Below are 19,409 nucleotides of genomic sequence, written 5' to 3' on the forward strand. Positions count from 1 at the left end.
AAAAGAAAAGAAAAGAAAAGAAAAGAAAAGAAAGTTTATTGGAGCATCAGGGCCGGTGGGGCGGGTATTGCCGAGTCGTGGGGGAAGGGGTCCCATCCCGCCGACGGAACAGGCTCCTAAAGTGCACTCGGTGCGGCGAGGGTGGGGGTGTTGCATAGAGAATCGGGCTGGCCGCTCCACCTCCTCGGCTTTCCTGCCTCTCCACCCGACTAAGCCAGGTCAGCCTCTGGGCCGCCCCGCGCCCCGGGCTCGCCGCTGCTCGGGCTCACGAAAACCGCGGGCGCACGCACCTGCAGCGCCAGCCCGGGCTCTCGGCCCCTACCCCCAGAGGCGGCCAGAGCGGCGCTGCCCAGGCGCGTCTGCGCCACTGGAATCTCGTCCATGGACTCGGCTGACGCGGAGTGGTAGGCTCCTGCAGGCCCAGCGGCGTGCACTGGGCTGGCGCCCGCAGAATCCAACACCGAGCTAGAGTTGCGGCCTGGGGCCCGGGGCCCTGCGGGGATGGAGGAAAATGTGAAAGTGGGGGCTGTGACACTCTCGGGGCCCTACCTTTCCTTCCCTCAGAGCTCAGGATCCGGTCAGGAAGACACACTCACCCGGCAGCCTGGGCAGCGGCGATTCAGGGTCCAAGTTCCCAGAGGTTGGCACCTTATACACACGCCGCTTTCTCTTTTTCTGCAGAGAGAGGGGAGAGCCTGAGTGCCCCTTCCCTAGACTCCACATCGCCCAAAGAAGCAGAGGAGTTGGGCAGGGTAGAGGCTTCTTTCCCATCCCCTTCCTCCTGGGCAGGGAGGCCAGCCCAGTTCCCCTTACCTGGGGTCGGATCCGGGGAGGCAGAGCCCGAGTCTCTGGGGAGGAGGGTGGTGGGGGTTCCACTTGGCCTCGGGTGGCAAAGAACTGGGAAAGACTGAGGGGGAAGTGGAAGGGTAATGGCTGGATGGCCATTGTTTCCTCAAATCCCACCCCACTGGAAGTCCCGAAATAAGCCTCCCTTCCTAGCACACAGAGAGAAAGGGGCATTGATTTGTCCAAGGGCATGCCAGCCTGGACCCAGACCTATACTTTGGCCTTGGCCTACCCCCTTTCTCCCACCTCGAATGTCCCTGCTATGCCAATGAGAGATGTCCAGGTGGCACATGCCCAGGTTGCACTCACTTGGCATTCACTGTGGCAGGCCTGGCCTGGCCAGGGGGTTCTGGGCGCACATGGCTGAAGGTCCGCATGTAGAACTCCATCTCCTGGGGAAGGTGGGGGTCAGGGAGGCTGGGGGGCCAGGTGTGGATCCAAGGCCTTCTGGGTCCTGAGCCCACCCCATCCTGTATACAATTCCCCATCCTGTACAGAACATCCCCTTCTGACTGGTCTCTGGGAAGTCTGGGTGCAGAGGTCCATGACTGTCCTCTAAGCTTCCCAGCTATGCTGGGAAAATCCCTCTGAAGGCCAAGGCTTAAAACACCCACTTCTGGACCTTACCCCATCCCCACCATCTTCCTTACTTCATCTAGTCAAACTCTTCCTCCAGGAAGCCCCCAGCCTCATAGGTCCAATGAACCCAGTCTGCTCTGGCCGAGGTGGGTGGTGGGGAAGAGGCTCTCAGAGCAACCCTCTCCTGGTTCTCTCTTCTCCCAGGGCTCCAGTCTCTGAACTGATCTTTTCCCTGGCTGGGAGACTGGCCCGCCCCATTCATATGCCGGGGTGTGCACCCGAGGCTGTGTGCATGACTGGACTGGAGCTGAGTCCTCAGGGTACTGGCCACAATCTTGGCTACCTGGGGGAGGGGGCAGTGATGGGGGCTAGTGGGATGATGGGAGGCAGTAAGAAGTAGGAAAAAAACAGCACCACGGCCCCATCCGGGATCAGGCTTATAGGCAAGTTCTAGGTCTACTTTAGTCACTGATCCTCACAGCCACACTGGGAGTGGCAGACCCAACCCCTGAAAGCAGAGGGACCTGAGGCCAGGAGGTCACAGAAGTGGGCTGGTCTGCCACCCAGCACACAGGATGCCCATGAGAACAGCAGATGAGGAGACAAAAGCTAGGAAAAAGCCAACCCGGGTATGGAGGGCATTGGGCAGAGCCAGGACAATGCCCCGCCCCACTGGGTGGGGGAGGGCATCAGGACAGCTGTCGCCTGCTTCTAAGTTGTTTCCATGGAGACCCAGGCGTCCTGACTAATGCAGAGATGACACTGTAACAGCAACACTGTCTCTAAAACAAGCCTATGTTTGGGGGCAACGGCTCCAGAGTGGGGCCCCTCCCGCATTCCTGCTCAGGGTGGGGGTGGGGAGGCCGCCTACAGGGCCCTGGCAGATCTGGGGGACAGAGCCCAGCCGGCCCCAGGCTGGCTGCACAGATACAGAGATTGAAGCCCAGGGTAAGCTTCATGCCCAACCAATGACCAGGCTAGCCCTTTGGAAAGTAGTGTGGGGGTGACAGCCTCAGCAGAGGAACACTGGAAAAGAAGGAGTCAGAGGCCAGTGGTAAGAACTGGGACCTCAAGGTAATGACTAGGACCTCAAGGTAATCCACACCCCACATCTTTCCTCTTTCCCAGGGTGGACTCAGTACCCCTCCAAGGCCCAGCAGAAAGGGGCTAAGCTGACCCTAGTGCCCCTGGGCTCCAGAAGGGGGTGAGGCAGGAGGGGTGGGAGAAGCAGCAGCAGAGGATAGTCCCAGAAGCCTGAGGGGCCAGGATGAGACAGGAGCCAGGCCCTGGCCAGCTGGGGAAGTTTGAGGGTATACCAAGGTGTCTCCACTCAAACGTCCTTCCCCTCATCACAGCTGTCCCTAGGATCCTCTCACAGAGACCTTCAAAATGTGCACATTCCTGACTAGTAAATGGTACCTCTCAGCCTCAGCACTCTCCTCTGTGCAATGGGACAAGCACATCCCTCCTCCCCCTGGGGAGGCCTCCCTCAGGTCACATGCAGATGATATTAAATGCCCTTGCTGCTTTTGCTGCCACACCTGACTCCAAAGCCTAGGCAGGCAGTGACTACAGGGCAGGGGCCTAGAGCCCTCTAGTCTAAGCATTCTAGGGCTGGCCCTGCCTCAATGGGTACTGACTATGAAGCTTGAGAAAGTCTCCTGCCTATATTTCTGTGCCTGCCTCCTCTGTGAAGTGGGGATAGAGAAGACAACCACTCCCAGGATGGCTGCCACTGCACTTACATGGGTTTAGTGCCAGGCACCAATTTATGTACATGGTGCTGTGGCAGGGGGGCCACCACCAAACGTAGCACTCTCCCGGGCCTCCCAGGCCTGGCAGCCTGACCCATCCCTGGCAATGACAACAGGAGAGGCGGGGTCCCAAGCCTTCTCCCAACCCACCCACCAGCCTGTGTTTGTGTCTAGTTGCCATGAGGACTTGGGATCCAGAGCTCAGCCCTCCCAGCAAGGCCTGCCTGGGCCCCCTGCCTTCCCAGTCCCTGGGGGCTCCAAGAACTGGACTCCCCCACCCCCAGCTGCTGACCTCAGGAAGCCATGGGGCGTGGGAACGGGGATAGGCTGGTCAGTAGCTGGGCTGGAGGGTTTCTGCTTCAGAGTGTGAAGACCTTAACTCTTCCCAGACCCAGCTTGTTTAACCCTTGTTGGCCTCAACAGGCTCACCTGCAACATGGGTACAGTTACATTACCTGCCTCATGGGCTCTTTTAAGGATTAAATCGGCTAATGGGTATAAGGGCTCAGGATCACGGGTGGAGAGAACTGATGGCTCCATCCTAGTGACCTATTTGCTGGTCCATTCCTCTCTCTTCTGCAGCCCCAACCTGCCTACTTTCAGGCTCCCGACCTCCAGCACATGCTTGGAGCCTGAACAGGAGTGTATATGGGGTCAGGGAAACACAGGGCTCCCTCTGGCTCTGCCCACACTTGAGCAAGCAGATACGTGCTTAGTGTAGGCTTGGCCTTGCTCCTATTGCCTCGAGCATCCCCTACTCCAGCTGCGGTTCCAGGCCTGCTTCCCTTTGCCCTGTCTCATCACTGCTGCTTGCTACACAGCCCACCACCCCTCCCACACCCAGGCCCCATCACCCACCCCCTTAGCCCTCTGGGCCACTTCTATACCTGAATGGGCCGCATCTTGGGGGGACATGACTCGAGCTCCCTGTGGGCCCCCTTTGCCTCCTGTGGCAGGCGATGCTGCACGATGTACTCATAGGTGGTGAGCTTGTGCCACACTGAGGGGGTGAGGAGAGGGCTCAATGCAGTGGAAAGGGGATCCTAGAGTTCAGAATGAAAGGGAGGGTACCCGGCCCCAGGCTGAAACCACTGTCCCCAAATACACTAATCCATGAAGTGAGACCAGGCTACCACAGAAAGCCAGTACTGAGAAGGAGCATGGCTTCAGGGTTCTACAGCACAACTGATACCTCCCTGTGGCCTAGGGACCCCTATCCCCCTGCAAGGCAGGTGTGGGTGTATGTAGGTGTGTGCGCGCGCAAGCGTTTGGAGGGGGGGAGGGGGGACTTACTGAGATAAATGTGGAAGCAGAACAGGTGGCCCAGCAGGGCTGTGGAAAGCAGGCCCAGAAGGATGAGTAGGGCGGCCAGGGCCAGGATGGCAGGAGCCTGAGTCTCCACAGGGGCAGCGGGCAGGAACACAAACCACACATCTGTGTGATTCTTCAGGACTGCAAGGCACAGGCAGACTGCTCATCTGGGTGAACTATGGGGCTATGACCAGCGACCAGAACAGGCCCAGGGCTGGAGGGTGGGAGTGGGCCTGGAGCTGGGACTGACCTTCAAAGTGGTGATTGGTGCGCAGCCGCATGGGGTTGACAAAGAACTCCACAAAGACATAAGTGGCCACCAGCACGAGGAGCAGGACACCCAGTAAGGCAGATGCCACACTGTGTAGAAAGAGCCTGGGCCCAGCCATGGGCAGCTGTCAGCACCCAGGTGCTCCAGCTGGGTAAGGGCCCAGAACTCAGAAGGGCCCATGGATGGGAGGGGGACCCAGTCCTCTGACCCCACAGCCCCAACTCCTCCTGCAGTCAATGGCTTAGGGCAAAGATTAATTTGGGCGGCCGCCCCAGCAGGAAGAAGACCCCAAACCTCCGCTCAGCAGTCCCAGGCAGCAGCCATCAGGAGCGTCACCCTCAGAGCAGCACGCGCTAATGCACACCAGCTACAGGTCCTCTAAGCACCCCAACCCTGCCCCACCCCATATGCAGGCTTAGGGTCCCTGGCTCACACTCAGACCCATGCAACCCCAGACAAAGATGCGTCCGTGTCCCGCTCTCACCGGTAGTTCCTCTCGCCCACGCAGTTGTTGAGCCACTTGCAGTGGTGGTCAAAACCACACACGCACTTGTTGCAGGCGCTGCAGTGCTTGGAGCGAGCGCTCCTGCGGGAAGGGGTGGAAGGGGCACAACACGGTTAGCTAGCTTTCCCGCACTTCCCCGCGGGCCGCTGGGCAGCGGAGTCGGCGGCGGAGGGACCAGGGACCCGGAAGCCGGACCTGGAGCAGGTTACGCGCCCGGCTCTCGGCTCCACCGAGGAGCTTGGCGACGGGGAGCGCGCACGCCCTCTGGCGGCACTGAGAAGCAGAGCACCCACAGGAGGCCTCTGCTGAAGGGCCAGGGGCTCAGGCAGGAAGGAAGGGTCTGGGAGGCATTACACTCTCCCACTCTGGGATTGCGCACCTGCTTGACGGTGGTATGAAACGGAAATGGGGCTTCCTTTCCAAGCAAGGACCCCTGCGCCGCGCCAGGAGACGATGCAGGTGTGGGACCAGGGAGCAGAAGAGAGCAAGGCTGCTGGGTCCAGGGCCTGCAGTGGTTTTTCTCACATCTCCATTTTTGAGTCCCTGTTTCCCTGGCAGTCTATGGGATTTTTACTGGCATTCTTCCAGAAAACCTGTCTGTGTGGGCTACCCAAAGGGAGCCAAAGGCAGCGGAGCAAGCTGACATCTAGGTGAGCAGTTCGCTGCAGGGGGTCAGATGAGGTGAGGCCACATTAGGAATGCAAGCCCAAAGGGGTGTGGAGGAGTGAGCTGCAACCCCCTCCCCCAGAATAAAACGGAGTGGGTAGCCGCTGCCACAGCACCCACTAAAAAACAGTGCACTTGGCCGGTGCCTAGCAAAGAAAAGGATGATCTGACACCAAACTCCTCAGTGCCTTAATGCCGTTGGCTCTTACTCTGTTCTGTGGACACACCCCCTTCAACAGGCTGCTGGATCTCAAGATTGGAAATGTGGAGCTAGCCTTGGTCCATACCCCCTTCCCCAATTCCCTGCCTGAGGCTGGAAGCTCCAGGGGGGTAGGGAGGGGCCTAGGGAGGCAGTCTGGAACAGCCAAGGGGGTATGGGCTCTGCACATTCTGACTGCCCTTCCTACTAGCAGTGTGATCTGGAGGAAGTCACTTGGCGTCTCTGGGCCTCAGATTCCTCATGGGTAACTGAAGATAACAGTATGGGCTTGGGGGCCAGGCAGGCTGGGTTGTGAATCTGGCTTTGCTACCCAATAGCCATATGACCTCAGGTAGGCCTCTCAGCCCTTTGCACCACTGGGCTCTTCCTCTTCTGTGAGGTGACAAAGATGCTGCCCACCCTGCAGGGTTGCTCATAAGCACTTGGCACATAGTAAGTACTCTAGCATTAATTCCCCTCCCTGCCTCTCTCTGGGAATGCTTGTGAGAAATGGGGGATGAAGGGGTTACTGGCAGAGTTAGTCATGAGAAAAGTCTGTGGCAGTGCCAAATGTTTCCTACTTTAACTGTTGGAAATGCCATTCCTCATCTTCTGTTTCCAATCTCCTTCTCCTTCACCCAATTCTCTGTCACTCTGTCAAGATTCTTGACTGTGTGAAACACGAGGGTTCTGAGGCATCAGGATAACTCCAAAGCCCTGGGCATGCCCCTCTCTGCCTTGAGCGCCTGCTGGCAGTATCCCGGGGCACACTCTCCGCCCACGCACACCGTCGGCCCACACTCACTCACACATCTACGTCGCACAAGTTGCAGTGCAGATCTTCAATGACATGTGCGTGCTGGCTGCGGTTGAAGATGGGCAGGGGCCCTGCATAGCTCTTGTCCCGCACGTTGGCATCTGCTGGATCGATGGAGACAGCGGTCAGGTGAACCACGAGGTGGCCGGCAAAGATGGCGCCCATGCACTGGCCCAGCAGGTTAAAGACTCACTCCGCACTCTGCCGGCTGGAAGACCCCCTCCCCGACTTTTTGGAGCCAGACAACAGCTGGCTATCTCTATGTGACTCCCTCATGCAGAGACTCTCTACCTGTGCCACCTCTGACCTCCAGCCCCACAAGAGCTTCCTTGTCAGACCTCTTCAGTATACCCATGCCCCAGACGGGAGAGAGGAGCCATCTGGTCACAAAGCTCACAAGCCACTGAATACTGCTGCTGAGGGGCCCAACCACAGGGCTCTGGCCTCACTGCTCCAGGACTGGCACAGGTGCTCGCTGGTCTGACCTCAGAATCCAGATGATCTAGTTTCAGATTCTAAATGATGAAGTGAGACTGAAGGAGATTATCCTCTAAGGTCGAGGGACCCAAAATATAAGTTCTAAGTTTGTTTCTCTTGCCTTCATAGGAAGTCAGCTCTGAGAGGGAAGCAGCCATCCTTTCTCAGCAGCTGGGCCAGATGGAGAATCACTTGTAGACAGGGTCTCATACACCTACCACCTCCCCGACTGGAGTCCAGCTACTTGGAACCCTAGGGCTAAGGGTTCTGAGGTGACTTGACAGGGCCTGGCCAGGGGCAGCATGACTAATTCTGGAGCTGAAACACAGATCTTCTAGGACCTATCTGCTCAATGATTAGACCAAATGCTGGGGACAAGTATGCTGACAACTTGCTGCAAAGTCTAAATTTGTAAAAATTCACCAATAGACTCTACCCAGGCAGCCATCCGCCATCTATCCATCTGTCCATCTATCCATCCATCCATCCTCTTGCTAACCAGGCAGACATCATCCCTCCATCATTCATCCTCCATTCATCAGCTGCCCAACCTCCTTTTTCCTTCTTCCTCCTCCTCCCAGTGGCCAAACTTCCATACATGTCTGCATGAGCAAGGCTCTGCCCTAAAGTGCTGTACCACAGCCTTACACGAGTCCCATAGCCCATCACAAGCTCTCTGCCCCGCCAGCCCTGGCTGTGCATCAGGCCTTCACCTCTCCCCTGGGTTACCCCATAGTCTCCTGACTGCTCCTCCTGTCTGCGCGCTCTTGAGCCTGCCCTTCATTTGGTCCCGAAGTGAGCTCTGAATAGCTTAAACCTAAAACCTTGCCTGCTTCAATTTCTACAGTGGCTCTCAATGGCTCTCAAGCTAAAGTTTACTACTCAGTTCAGTGCCAAGGCCCCTTCTGCTCCAGCTCCTGTCAAACCTGACTGGTATCACCAACCACTACTCCTCACCATTCCAGCCTCTCTTCAGACACACTGAATATTTAGCAAACATTCAGCTTCCTGCCTGCTCCAACACTTCTTCCCCTCCCCACCCCAATTCATTGATTCAGCTGTTCACTGAGGTCTTTCTCTACGCCAGGCCCTAAGGCTAATGGCAGGAGCAAGACAGACTTTGTCTCTCACCCCAAGGAGCCCACTGTCCCGAAAATATATATGTTAATCACATAATGGGTTGATTACAATTAAGGAAGTTCATGGGACTAAGGAGAAACTGCGTGGCCTCATCTAGTCTGATGAGGATCCAGAAGGCTGCCCTGAGAAAGTATCATCTCAGCTGAGACTTGTAGAGGAACAGACAATAGGTACCTGGTAGGGAACGTGGACAGGAGGGGTTAGGCTGGGTACTGGGAGCAAACAGAGTCCCAGCCAGAGGGGTTGCTGATGTGTGGTTCCAGCTCAGCTCATTGCTGCCATGCAGGAATGAGGGCACACGTCAACAAATTCTGGCTTTTCAAAAGGAACCAGAAATCGGGATTTTTATGTGAGATCTCATTTTTTAAATGTTGACAAGGAATAAATAATTTTTAAAACACACCTGCCAGGGGCAGCTGGGTGGCTTAGTCAGTTAAGCGTCTGACTTCGGCTCCGGTCACAATATCAGGGTCCTGGAATTGAACCCCATGTAAAGTTCTGAGCTCCACGGGGAGTCTGCTTGTCCCTCTCCTTCTGCCCCTCCCTCAACTTGTGTGGGGGTGCAAAACACACTTGCCAAAGGAGCACTTAAGACTGCCCCTTTTTTGTGTGTTAATTTTCCCCCAATTGAAAAAGAAAATCTCACCTAAAAAAAAAAGAAAATCTGAGGGCACCTGGCTGGCTCAGTTTGTAGAGCATGCAACCCTTGACCTTGGGGTCGTGAATTCAAGCCACACATGGGGCATAGAGCCTACTTATAAAAAAAAAAAAAAAGAAGAAGAAGAAGAAGAAGATCTGTAGGCCAAACCTCCCCATTGGCTGCCAGCTCTAGACTCCTAACTTAGCTGGGTAGAGAGAGTCAAAAGCCTTCCAGCCAGAGACCAGTAGTGTCACAACAGACAACACCAGAGGAGAGAACATAAGAGGCAGGGGAGATGGGCAGAACCCAGAACCCAGAGAGCCCTGAGGATCTTGAACGTAATTCCTTAAGGCAGGAAGAAGCCATTATGGGATGTTAAGCTGGGGAGCAACTTTATCAGATTTGGATTTTGAAAGGGCCTCTGGCTGCAGGGACACAGATAGACACAGATGGACTGGCCCAAGTGAGAGTGTGTGTAGGGAGACCTGTTTGGAAACGAAAACAGTCACCTAGGCCAGAGGGGCAGTGGGGAGGAATGAGGGCAAGTCTGATAGGTATTTAGGAGGTAACATCAACAGGATTTGCTGACTGACTGGATATAGGTGATGAAGGAAAGGGGAAGAGCCAAGAGTACCTGGAGAGGCAGCCACAGAGAAGGACGGGCACACGTCAGACGTGCATCTGGGCCCATGACGATGTTGGTCTAGACGGCTCTCCTCCTCCATCCATAATCCGTTGTAAGGCTCCCACCCCCACACCTACCATGTGACACTCTCCAATCTACAAGGTTTTCCTCCAGCGGGAGGCTAAGCACCCAGGGCAGGGGCTCTGTCTTATTCCTCTTAGCAACACTAGGGCCCAGGCCAGTTCCAGGCCCAAAGTGGGTATGTGGTACACACCATTAGCCTACCTCATTCCTCAGGGGTCCTGAGGAAACCTGCAGAAGAAAGGTCCCTTTGATGGAAGGAAGAAGCAGCAGCCAGGCCTGGAAATGGGAGTGCCAATCTGGGTGGCTCCGTGAGCCTCCACACTGCCCAAAGCAATGGATGTGAAGACAAAACCCTTAAACCATCCCACTGCCTCAGAGTCAGCTTGCCTGAGCAGCCCATCTGGCCTCAGTGGGTATCAGCTGTGTGACCTCAGGAAGTCAATCTCTCCTAGCCCCAATTTCTTCATTAGTAAAGTGCAGAGAACACCTGCCTTCCAGATTATTATGAGGATCGAATGACATAGTCCACGTACCAGGGATGGCACAGTGCCTGGTGCACATACGTGCTCAATAAACGCTGTTACTCTTGTTTACTGTTATTTGCTCTGACTGCACTTACTCCAACCATGTGGTTATTAACCTGGCTTCCCAGGTACCCTGGTGGCAGAAACCCAGGTAATCCTGAGTGAGGGGTGTGCCCATTCCAGGTCATGGAAGGAATGTTTCATGAAGTATTCTACTTAAGAGCACTGACCAAGGCCTGTTAGTCACCTGAGGGAAAGTCCAGTTTTCCATTTACAGAGCTGATGACTAGGCCCTGGGCCCTAGTGAACCAGGAAGCACCCCAGTGACATTGTTGGTGACTGAGGACAACAACCTTCTCTAGAGTCCTTCTCCACACACCTGTCCCTGTCACTCACCAGCCAAGGGCTCTGCAGTTTCCTGAGAGAGCACACTCACACTTCTAGCTCACACATTCTGGTGCTCACACACACACACACACACACCCTTGCATGCTCCTTGTCCTCTGGGAAGCCTGCAGGACTCTTCCTGTCAGACAGAGGAGGAGGCCGAGAACCGGAGAGCTGGCAGAAGCTGCTCAGCCTGGTACGGCCCCAAAAGGGCTGAGCTGTGACCAAGCTCAGCTGCTGACTCCCTGCCCAAAGCTTTCAAGTTCATCCCTGCTAACCTCCTTCAGCTCACTCTCACCCTCCTCCCCTAAGAAGCCCAAGAACTTATTTTCATGAAGCACACACACCAGGGCACACTCTCCGGGCCACCCTCTGGACACGGGCACATGGCCACCTGCTGCACCCCAATCTCCCAGCCTTGTAGCCATGTCCCCTGCTGCTGGGAGTTGTGGCCAAGGCGGGGACAGTCACACTGCCAGGCTCATGCAAGTTCGTGTTTGTCACTGCTCCCAGGAGCCTCCAGGGCATCTTTATCCCTCCTCTCGTCAATTCAACCTCACCCTAAGAGTCTTATTTACAAAACCAATGAGCTCCTAAACAGTCCCAGGGACAGTGTAATTATCTGACCGTACATAAAACCACATTTTAAATACACCAGGAAACTCAGTGTGTAAAAGAATTCTACCATGACTCTTTTGAAAAGTGGAAAAGTCTTTTGTAAATGGAATAATTACTCCCTAATTTATCCCCTGTCGAGCTCTGGACATAATTAGCTTTAAGGCTTTCTTCCGTGATCACTCCTGGGGTACCTCAGTTGATGAGGTTCCCAGCTGTGTGGGCTTTAAATGCTCTGAGGTACGTTAGGTCCATCTGCTCACCCCATCAGGCAGAGAGGTCAACTAGGGGTTGGAGGCCAGGCAGGCAGGCCACTGGTCCTCCTGTGCAGAGAAGGGGCCTGCCCGCACTCTCGGAGGCTCTGGAGAAACAGCTTAGGGCCCCTGCCATGTCCCTGTCCACTGCCCCAATTCTTCCACATGCTACCCACACTTGCCCAAGGATACAGCATAGCCAGCGGGCACCCAGTGGTGAGGCAGGAGGGGAACAAGGACCCCAAAGCCAATGACAGCAAAGAAGAGGTACAGCAGCCAAGCCACAATCTGGAGCGGGTGAGGGGGCCAGCTCCACCCGTTCCGGCGGGACCGCTGGCCCTGCAGCTCCGGGGAGGGTCTGCTGGCCTGTGCGGGTGCTGTCCACACACTCTTCTCAGGGGCTGTCTTGTTGGAGGGCTTGTTGCAGATGTTCATCTGCAGAGGAAGAAAAAGTAGAGAGAGCATTAGCCTGAGGAGGCCCCGGGCTGGAGCCCAGAACCCCATGCCTTGAGCCAGGTTTCAGCAGGGGGGAGCAGGCTGGGACGTGAGGCCATCTCCCAGCAACTCGGCAGGGAACTAGCGCCCTAGCATAACCAAGACAGTCCGTGGGGGAGGGGGGGGTTGGGGAGTGCTCCTCTCATAGCCCTAGAGCCAGCTCTGGCCCCAGTCCCCGCCAGGACAAGGTATAAGGGACCAGGGTTTATTCAGGACACAGTGTGGCTGCCTGTAACTTGAAGTGCTCTGTCTCCACAGCCATCAAAGTTAAACCCAATAAGACATGTTCTCATCTGGTAACAATATCAGGCTGAGGCCAGAGCAGTGAGAACACATGCTGATTCTGTTAGTCACCTCTGTCCTGAGGCCCAAATGCAAGTGTCAGAGAGGGCCCCCTTACTCTTAGCGAGGGGAAACAGGGAAGATGGGTGCTCAGGAGGGGGTCTGGCCTCTGTCCCTGGGCCAGCACATAATCCCTTTAGGACAGGGGCCAGTGGGAGACCCTAAACGATCTCCCCTGAGCCTCAGAAGCGCTGCCCGAGACTTTTTGGCTGGGGAGGAGCCAGCATGCAACAGAGAAGGGAGGATCCCGCCTCACTTCCCTCCAGCAGCAGCAACGACCACGTTTCTCCAGGTAAATTTGGGCCCCATGCACTGGGAACAGAAAGGTGGGCTGAGGCTCTCTGACTCACTTGAGATCTCAGGGAAGGCCAGCCCTCTTCCAGAGGCAGACCACCAGGTGGCAGCACTCCCCCAGCCCCCACCCCACCATCCTTCAGTCTAAGACCTGCCTGGTGGCCAAAATTACAAGTAGGGCAGGGAGGGTGTGCTGTCATTCCAGGAGGAAGAGCCCCACCCCCAGGATCTTCTGGGCCTGAAGCGAGACTAGAGCCTGCGCAGGCAGTGCCACAACTGGGGGGACAGGCCAACTCAGAACTTATGGTGGGAAGGCCGGGAGCAGGGGACAAAACCCAGGCAGCTGGACTCTCCTTTCAGGAGCTCACGCCCGTGGGCCAGGAAGTCTGACTATGCCAGAAAGTACGGCAGACCCCCGCAGCACATCAGCCAAGAACATCTTCCTCGCTTCTTGGCCCAACAAAATGTGACTTGACCTTCAGAGCCCAGTCTAAGCATCCAGGAAGCTTTACCTGATGCCCCAAGCAGAGTCAGGGGGCCCTCCTGCTTAGTCTTTATTGGGCAAGTCACTTTGCCACTCAGAATACTGTGTCATCCCCGTGTCTGCCCCCTGTTATGCCAGTTTCTCCTAAGGGTAGCAACGATACTGTGATTCATTCACCCCCGTTCCCCACCTCCCCTCCCCCAAGCACCCACAACATACCTTGTACATAGTAGGTGCTCAGTAAATGTCTGCTGACTTGAAAACATCTGAAATAAAGGGAGATGTGGGTGCAGTAAATGATCTGGAATCCTGGTCCACCCAAAGCCATCCGGCCCGCTCTGCCCCGCCCTCAATCTGCACAGCCACCATGCAGACCTTCCTCCTGCCCCAGCGCCCCCACCAGAGGCTCAGAGCCTCCTGCAAGTCAAGTCTGGCGTATTCACCTCGGAGTAGCCTCATCTCAAAGCTAAATGGAGTGGCCTTAGTTTTCTCTCAGGGACTCAAGTGGAATCCCTTGGTCATTTGCTTCGTCTTCAATACAAAACAGTGAAAGATGAATAAAGAGCCCCAGCTTTGGCGGAAACGGATCTCGGTTCAAGTCCTGGCACTTACTAGCTGAGTGGCTTGAGTTTCTTCATCTGAAAAACGGAGGGGAGGGATGGCTACCCAGGCCGTGTACAGACCAGAGATCCTATAAGTAAGGCCCTGACACATAAATGCTCCCTAAACAATAGATACTGTAATTACCCTTAAAATAGCCCTCTGGCTTGTCCCCATCTCTCCAAAGGGAGGCTGCTGCATCTGATATTCTACGAAGTTAATTTTCAACGTCATGGGGTTGGTTGAAGCTGCTTTCTTAAACCAGTGGTCCCAAGAAACATGTTGCCGTGAGAGCTGGGCCAGTGGATGGTCATTCTAACCATCTCACCTTTGATCAAAGGGACAAAGGGGATCTAAAAACAAAATGAAACAAAAAGAACTGGTACCGCTTCATTTTCAGTGTTCCCCAGAGGTAGCAAATCTGTCTTTGATTTCTGGAAACAAAGGTCCCCAGGTGAAGCCCTGTGAACAGCTGAGCTGGGTGACTCTGCTCAAGGGCAAATCCCTGCGGCTTGCACCTCAGTTCTCCAGTGATACCATCCCCAGGGTAACTACTTCGAAGAGAACCCATGAATTGGGAGCCCTAAGTTCCAGCTTTCCTTTTGCCCTCTTCACACCTCTGCAGCCCTACACCTTGAAGTTTCTAAAGAAAGAAGCAGAGGCACATGGCTGACAAGTCCCTGCTGCCCGGAGTGGGCTGGCAATGGCCACAGGGACCCCCCCAGAGCTGCTGCCTCCCCAATTACCTGAAGCGGGAGGAGTCAGCATCTGAGGCCTTGGGGGTGGCTCTGACTCCAAACCAGGGGACCACTGACCCAGGGAGGGTCCACTCACTTGAGACTGTGGGCAAAGGGATGGTGCTACAGGGCCTAAAGCCCTTGTGGCAGCGGCAGCACCCCAGAGCGGACACCCAAGCTGGCATGCCACCTGCCCCCAGAACCTGGCCGGCGGGCTCTTAACTGATGATGTTTTCCCTTGTGGGGCTGGTGGCTACAAATTCTTTTGGCCCAAAAGACTTTGATTAAAAGGGCTGAGAGGTAGGGGCTTCTCAAGCAGGGATGGGACCAAGCACTGTCACCAGACCCAGGAACTTCTCTGGCTGTCTCTTCCCTCTCAGCACTTCTCTAGGACACCAGACTGAAAGATGCACGGCTCTGCTCCCAGACAACTTGGCCAGCCTCTGCACTCACACATCGGCCGGGTCAGCACTGTGGGGGCCCAGCCCCGAGGGCGCTGCAGATGTAAACACAGATGAGACCAGGCTCCTGCTTTCTGGGGGCCCAGACAGACATGAGGTTAGTGGGTGAATGGGTCTGCCAGGGCCAGCCATTCAGTGTGACAGAACACAGGGTGCACGGGGGGATGGTGTAGGGGGGCCAATCCAGAGAGAGTTGAGCCCTGAGGAGCCGCAGGATCAGATCCCATGGGGCCTAGGAGGCCAGGCAAGGAAGCTTGGGCATACGGAAGAGCTGCCAGGAGTCAAAGGAAGTTTAAAGCAGGGCAATGACATAAAGGTGGGGATGCTTTACAAAGCTTTCTAGTCATAGTGGGGAAGAGGGCATGAGCAAGAAGGGAAAGGTGACACCACAACAGGGTGGGCCAGGGAAGGCAGCAGCCCAGCAGCTTTGTGAGGAATTGTTCAGGAGATGGAGGTCAAGCCCACAAGGTCCCTCAGACCACCCAATGTCCCCAGCTGCAACTCTGGTGGGCTGAGAGGTATACAGACCTTGGTAAAAGATTTTTCATGTACCTTCTGCTGCCACAGAACACACCACAGAGTTAAACTGGTGGAGATGGAGGAAAGACAAGAGCGAAGAGGCACCATGGAGTGTTATGGCCAAAGGTCACCACCGCCTTGGTAAGTCAAGGAGCCACCTGGCTTCTGAGGTGGGCTGGAGGCGCTGTACAGGCCCCTCCCTTGTCCCAATAAGGTGAAGGTCATTGCTAGGATGACAACAGTCTCTTCCTGTTAACACCCACTTGCTAAAACCCTAAAATAGCATTTTCAAAAGAAAGTTAGGCGGCCTTAATTTATATGCCTGATTTAAAAGAGGGAACTCTTAATATTTCCAGTTCTCATTATGAACTGTAGAATAGTTATATGACTGATCTACTTCCCTCTTGCCCACCTCTGCTCTCACCAAAAAAAAAAAAAAAAAATTTGGGAATGCTGATTTGAGATTCATGAATAGCACCGTCAAAACAAGCAGACTGAGGTGAAAAGTAGCAACCCTGGAGAGGCTGTGGGCACCCCTGCATTCCCGCAAAACGTCTGAGAATTTCAGAAAAGAATCAACTTAATTACCGAAGAGCGTTCATAGGGGGAGGCCACTGAACTGGGAAGATAGAGTGATAGGGTCAGAGGAGAAGAGACAGGGCTGTTAAGGGGGACTGAGGGCTTGGTGACCTGAGCCACCAACAGAGAGAGGCGGGTTGGAGCTAGCAAGAGGGCTAGGCCTGGAGGCACAGCCAGGTTCTGGTTCCTGCCCTGCCACTCAGATTGGGCAACCCGGAGGCAAATTTCAGAGCCACCTCTTTGGGTGTCTCCTTTACTCAGCTTTCAAAAAAGTTAGCTGGGGCGGGGGTGGGAGGGTGGGGGCACCTAGCTGGCTCAGTCAATAGAGCATGCAACTCTTGATCTCAGGTTTGTTGAGTTCAGGCCCCATGTTGGGCGTAGAGCTCACTTAAAAACAACAACAAAAAAAAAAAACCTGGAAGGCAATTTGGCAATGTCTACCAAACTTTAGAACACATATACCCTTGGGCCCAGTCATTCCGTTTCAAGATATTTATCTTTTACATATGGTCACAAAGTACACAAAGATCCACTGCAGTCTTGTTTGTAATAATAAAGGACAAAAAACAATGTAAACCAACCGTGGCACATCCACACAATGAAGCGCTCTAGAACATCAAAACAGGGAGGGATGGCGTGACCTTTGATACACAGTGAAGTGGAAAAGCAAGATGTGGGACAGTGAGCTGCATAGCGTGCTCCCAAGTGAGTAAAAACAAAGGGGGATGGAGGGATGTGTAAGTTTCTATTTGCACAGATTCTCTCTGGAAAGAAATACAAGAAGGCAAACATAGGGGCAGCTAGCCTCTGGGAAGGAGGGTTAGTGGCTGGGGTGAGAGAGATTTGCTTTGTGCACCATTTGAAATTTTTTTTTTACCACATGCATTTAATGCTTTTGAAAAAAAAATTATGTCAAATAATTGAGGGGTGTCACCTCTTACCCTCCCGGCCCCATTGGGCTGCCATGTGGACCCAATGTGCGTGTGGGCTCCAGAGCCCTGTACCACGCCTGACAAACAAGGAAATCCCACCTAACAACGATGCAGAAAGAGTGCTCGGCTTTAGTTGAATGCTTTCTCACTCTCGAAAGCAATTCTGAACGGTTCATCTGCAGAGCTGTGAGGAAGAACCACAGGGCTCCCTGTGAGCTGTCGGAGGTCTTGACAAAGCTGGAACCAGACCACCAGGCAGCACAACAGAGGAGCTGCTGGGCAGGACCTCGGTCCTCGGCCAAAGGCCAGCTCAGCTTACCGTGACTCCAGAACCCAAAGGGAAGGTGCACACCGCGGGATGGTTTTGCTCACAAGCATCTTGTCTTTTCGCTAAGAAAAGCTAGAGGATTTATGGTTGCCACCATAATGAATGATTTTCTATGGATACTTCTAATCAAATTTTCAGGGTTTTTTTCTTCGGACCTGCTTTTAAAATAATTTTCCCTCAGATTTAACAGATGCCCAGTTTAAACCTAAACAGGAGCTGGAAAAAAATGCTCCATGGTGCACACTGTTTTACAGCGTGAAAAGTCATTTATAAAAGAAGTTTTGGGGGCGCCTGGGGGGCACAGCGGTTAAGCGTCTGCCTGCGGCTCAGGGCGTGATCCCGGCGTTATGGGATCGAGCCCCACATCAGGCTCCTCCGCTATGAGCCTGCCTCTTCCTCTCCCACTCCCCCTGCCTGTGTTCCCTCTCTCGCTGGCTGTCTCTATCTCTGTCGAATAAATAAATAAAATCTTTAAAAAAAAAAAAAAGAAGTTTTGGGGCAACTAATTTATTAAAATTCCCCACAGGTGCCAGAGAAGTCTTTGGCCTTCAAATTCTGGGAAGTGGCTCTAGTTTGACTAAAAGACGCACATCACCACAATGCCCAGAAAATAAACTGGAACTTCAAGCTGTTCTCATAGTCTTCTCCAGTCCTTGGTCTCAGATGCAGCTGGGCTCCTCACATAAGCAACATGCAGAAGTCTGATGCCAGAGCAAGAAAAGCCTGAGACCTCAATCATTCCTGAGTTGGCATGGTCCGAAAACATTTTCTGTGCCATTCTCCTCCTGAAGCAACCACTGCAAACTGTTTGGGATTAAAGTGTAGCCAGGGAAAGGGGACAAGAAGAGGGGAGCAACATGGAGTGAAAACAAGGCCAATGAGAGGAGCCAAGGGTTGTTGATTTTAACCAGGAAACCAACTCACATGATTGTAGGAGTAAGCCCTGAGGAACACCCACCAAGAAACAGTCATTAAGAACAAAGTTGTGACAAAACAAAGTAAGAAAAACAAAAGGGAAAAAAAACTGCCTAATTAAGCACCAATGTTGCTTTTATTGTAGCTCATGGTGATTATCTGTTTACAAACCCATCTCCCGCAGTGAACCACCAGTTCCACAAAAGCAGAGACCACCCTTCACCTATCTCTAAATCCAACACTCCTTCAATAAGAAAAATTAAGCCATTTCTTACCATCTCTGCTGCCATCACCCTAATTCAAGCCTCCGTCATTGCTCCCCTACATCGTTCCAGTGATACTGGCCATCACCAGCATTTAGAGGGTACTTTTTCTGTGCCGGGCACTGCTTTAAGTGCTTTGACAGAATTCACTTATAAACCCTCACAACTCTCTGAGTAGGTCCTAGCATTTCAAACTGTTCTCATAGACCTCCGTCATTGGTCTCCATGGGCTGGTCTCTCACTTTCTCTCATAAACAACATGCAGAACAAATTCCCCTTTCACAGATGAAGACACTGGGTCTCAGAGGGACTAACTTCTTCTAGGAGACACAGCTAGACTGGCAGAATTAGGATGGCCCTCGACTGACTTGCTGGTGTGCGGTCATTACGCGCTGCCTACAGCAGCCAGAGGAAGGTGAGCTTTTCAAAATTTCAAACTCCTCAAAACTTTTCAATGGTTTCCTCCTCCTGCTAGGATAAAGCTGAAACCCCCATTACACCCTTCAATGCTCCCCTCCCCCTTTCTGTTCCTTAATAGTGCTTTGCTGTCTCCAGACCTTTGCATTTGCTTTCCCCTCTTCCAGAAACACCCTTACCCTACTTTCAACGCTGATTTCTTTTCAACCTTCAGGTCTTAGCTTCAAAGTCACGTTTTACAGCAGACCCTGCCTGAACACCACTCCCGCCTCCTCCATTACATCACCAGAGCACTTATCTCGACCTAAAATCACTTTAGTCTTCTATCTGGCGCCAGCACCCCCCCCCC

At 53.9% G+C, this 19,409-nt stretch overlaps 1 protein-coding gene across 2 annotated transcripts in view; it reads right to left on the minus strand.

Annotated features, from left to right (window-relative positions):
• Positions 1–19: 19 nt before the first annotated feature.
• The window catches only part of ZDHHC1 (zinc finger DHHC-type containing 1), a 19,893-nt gene continuing 503 nt past the window's right edge, over positions 20–19,409 (minus strand). The window contains exons 2-12 of one of the 2 annotated variants that reach the window (XM_040633448.1): positions 13,529–13,575; positions 11,887–12,129; positions 6,941–7,116; positions 5,246–5,347; positions 4,741–4,865; positions 4,473–4,631; positions 4,067–4,179; positions 1,156–1,238; positions 814–907; positions 597–675; positions 20–493 (exon numbers count right to left, since the gene is read on the minus strand). In XM_040633448.1, the coding sequence (XP_040489382.1) occupies positions 210–493; positions 597–675; positions 814–907; positions 1,156–1,238; positions 4,067–4,179; positions 4,473–4,631; positions 4,741–4,865; positions 5,246–5,347; positions 6,941–7,116; positions 11,887–12,129; positions 13,529–13,537 (1,467 nt within the window). In that variant the 5' untranslated portion in view covers positions 13,538–13,575 and the 3' untranslated portion in view covers positions 20–209. The remainder of the gene's footprint in view (positions 494–596; positions 676–813; positions 908–1,155; positions 1,239–4,066; positions 4,180–4,472; positions 4,632–4,740; positions 4,866–5,245; positions 5,348–6,940; positions 7,117–11,886; positions 12,130–13,528; positions 13,576–19,409) is intronic. The other variant, XM_040633449.1, reaches the window with a different exon arrangement.

Source organism: Ursus maritimus, unplaced genomic scaffold, assembly GCF_017311325.1.
Source record: "Ursus maritimus isolate PB19 unplaced genomic scaffold, ASM1731132v1 scaffold_19, whole genome shotgun sequence".
Lineage (NCBI taxonomy): Eukaryota > Metazoa > Chordata > Mammalia > Carnivora > Ursidae > Ursus > Ursus maritimus.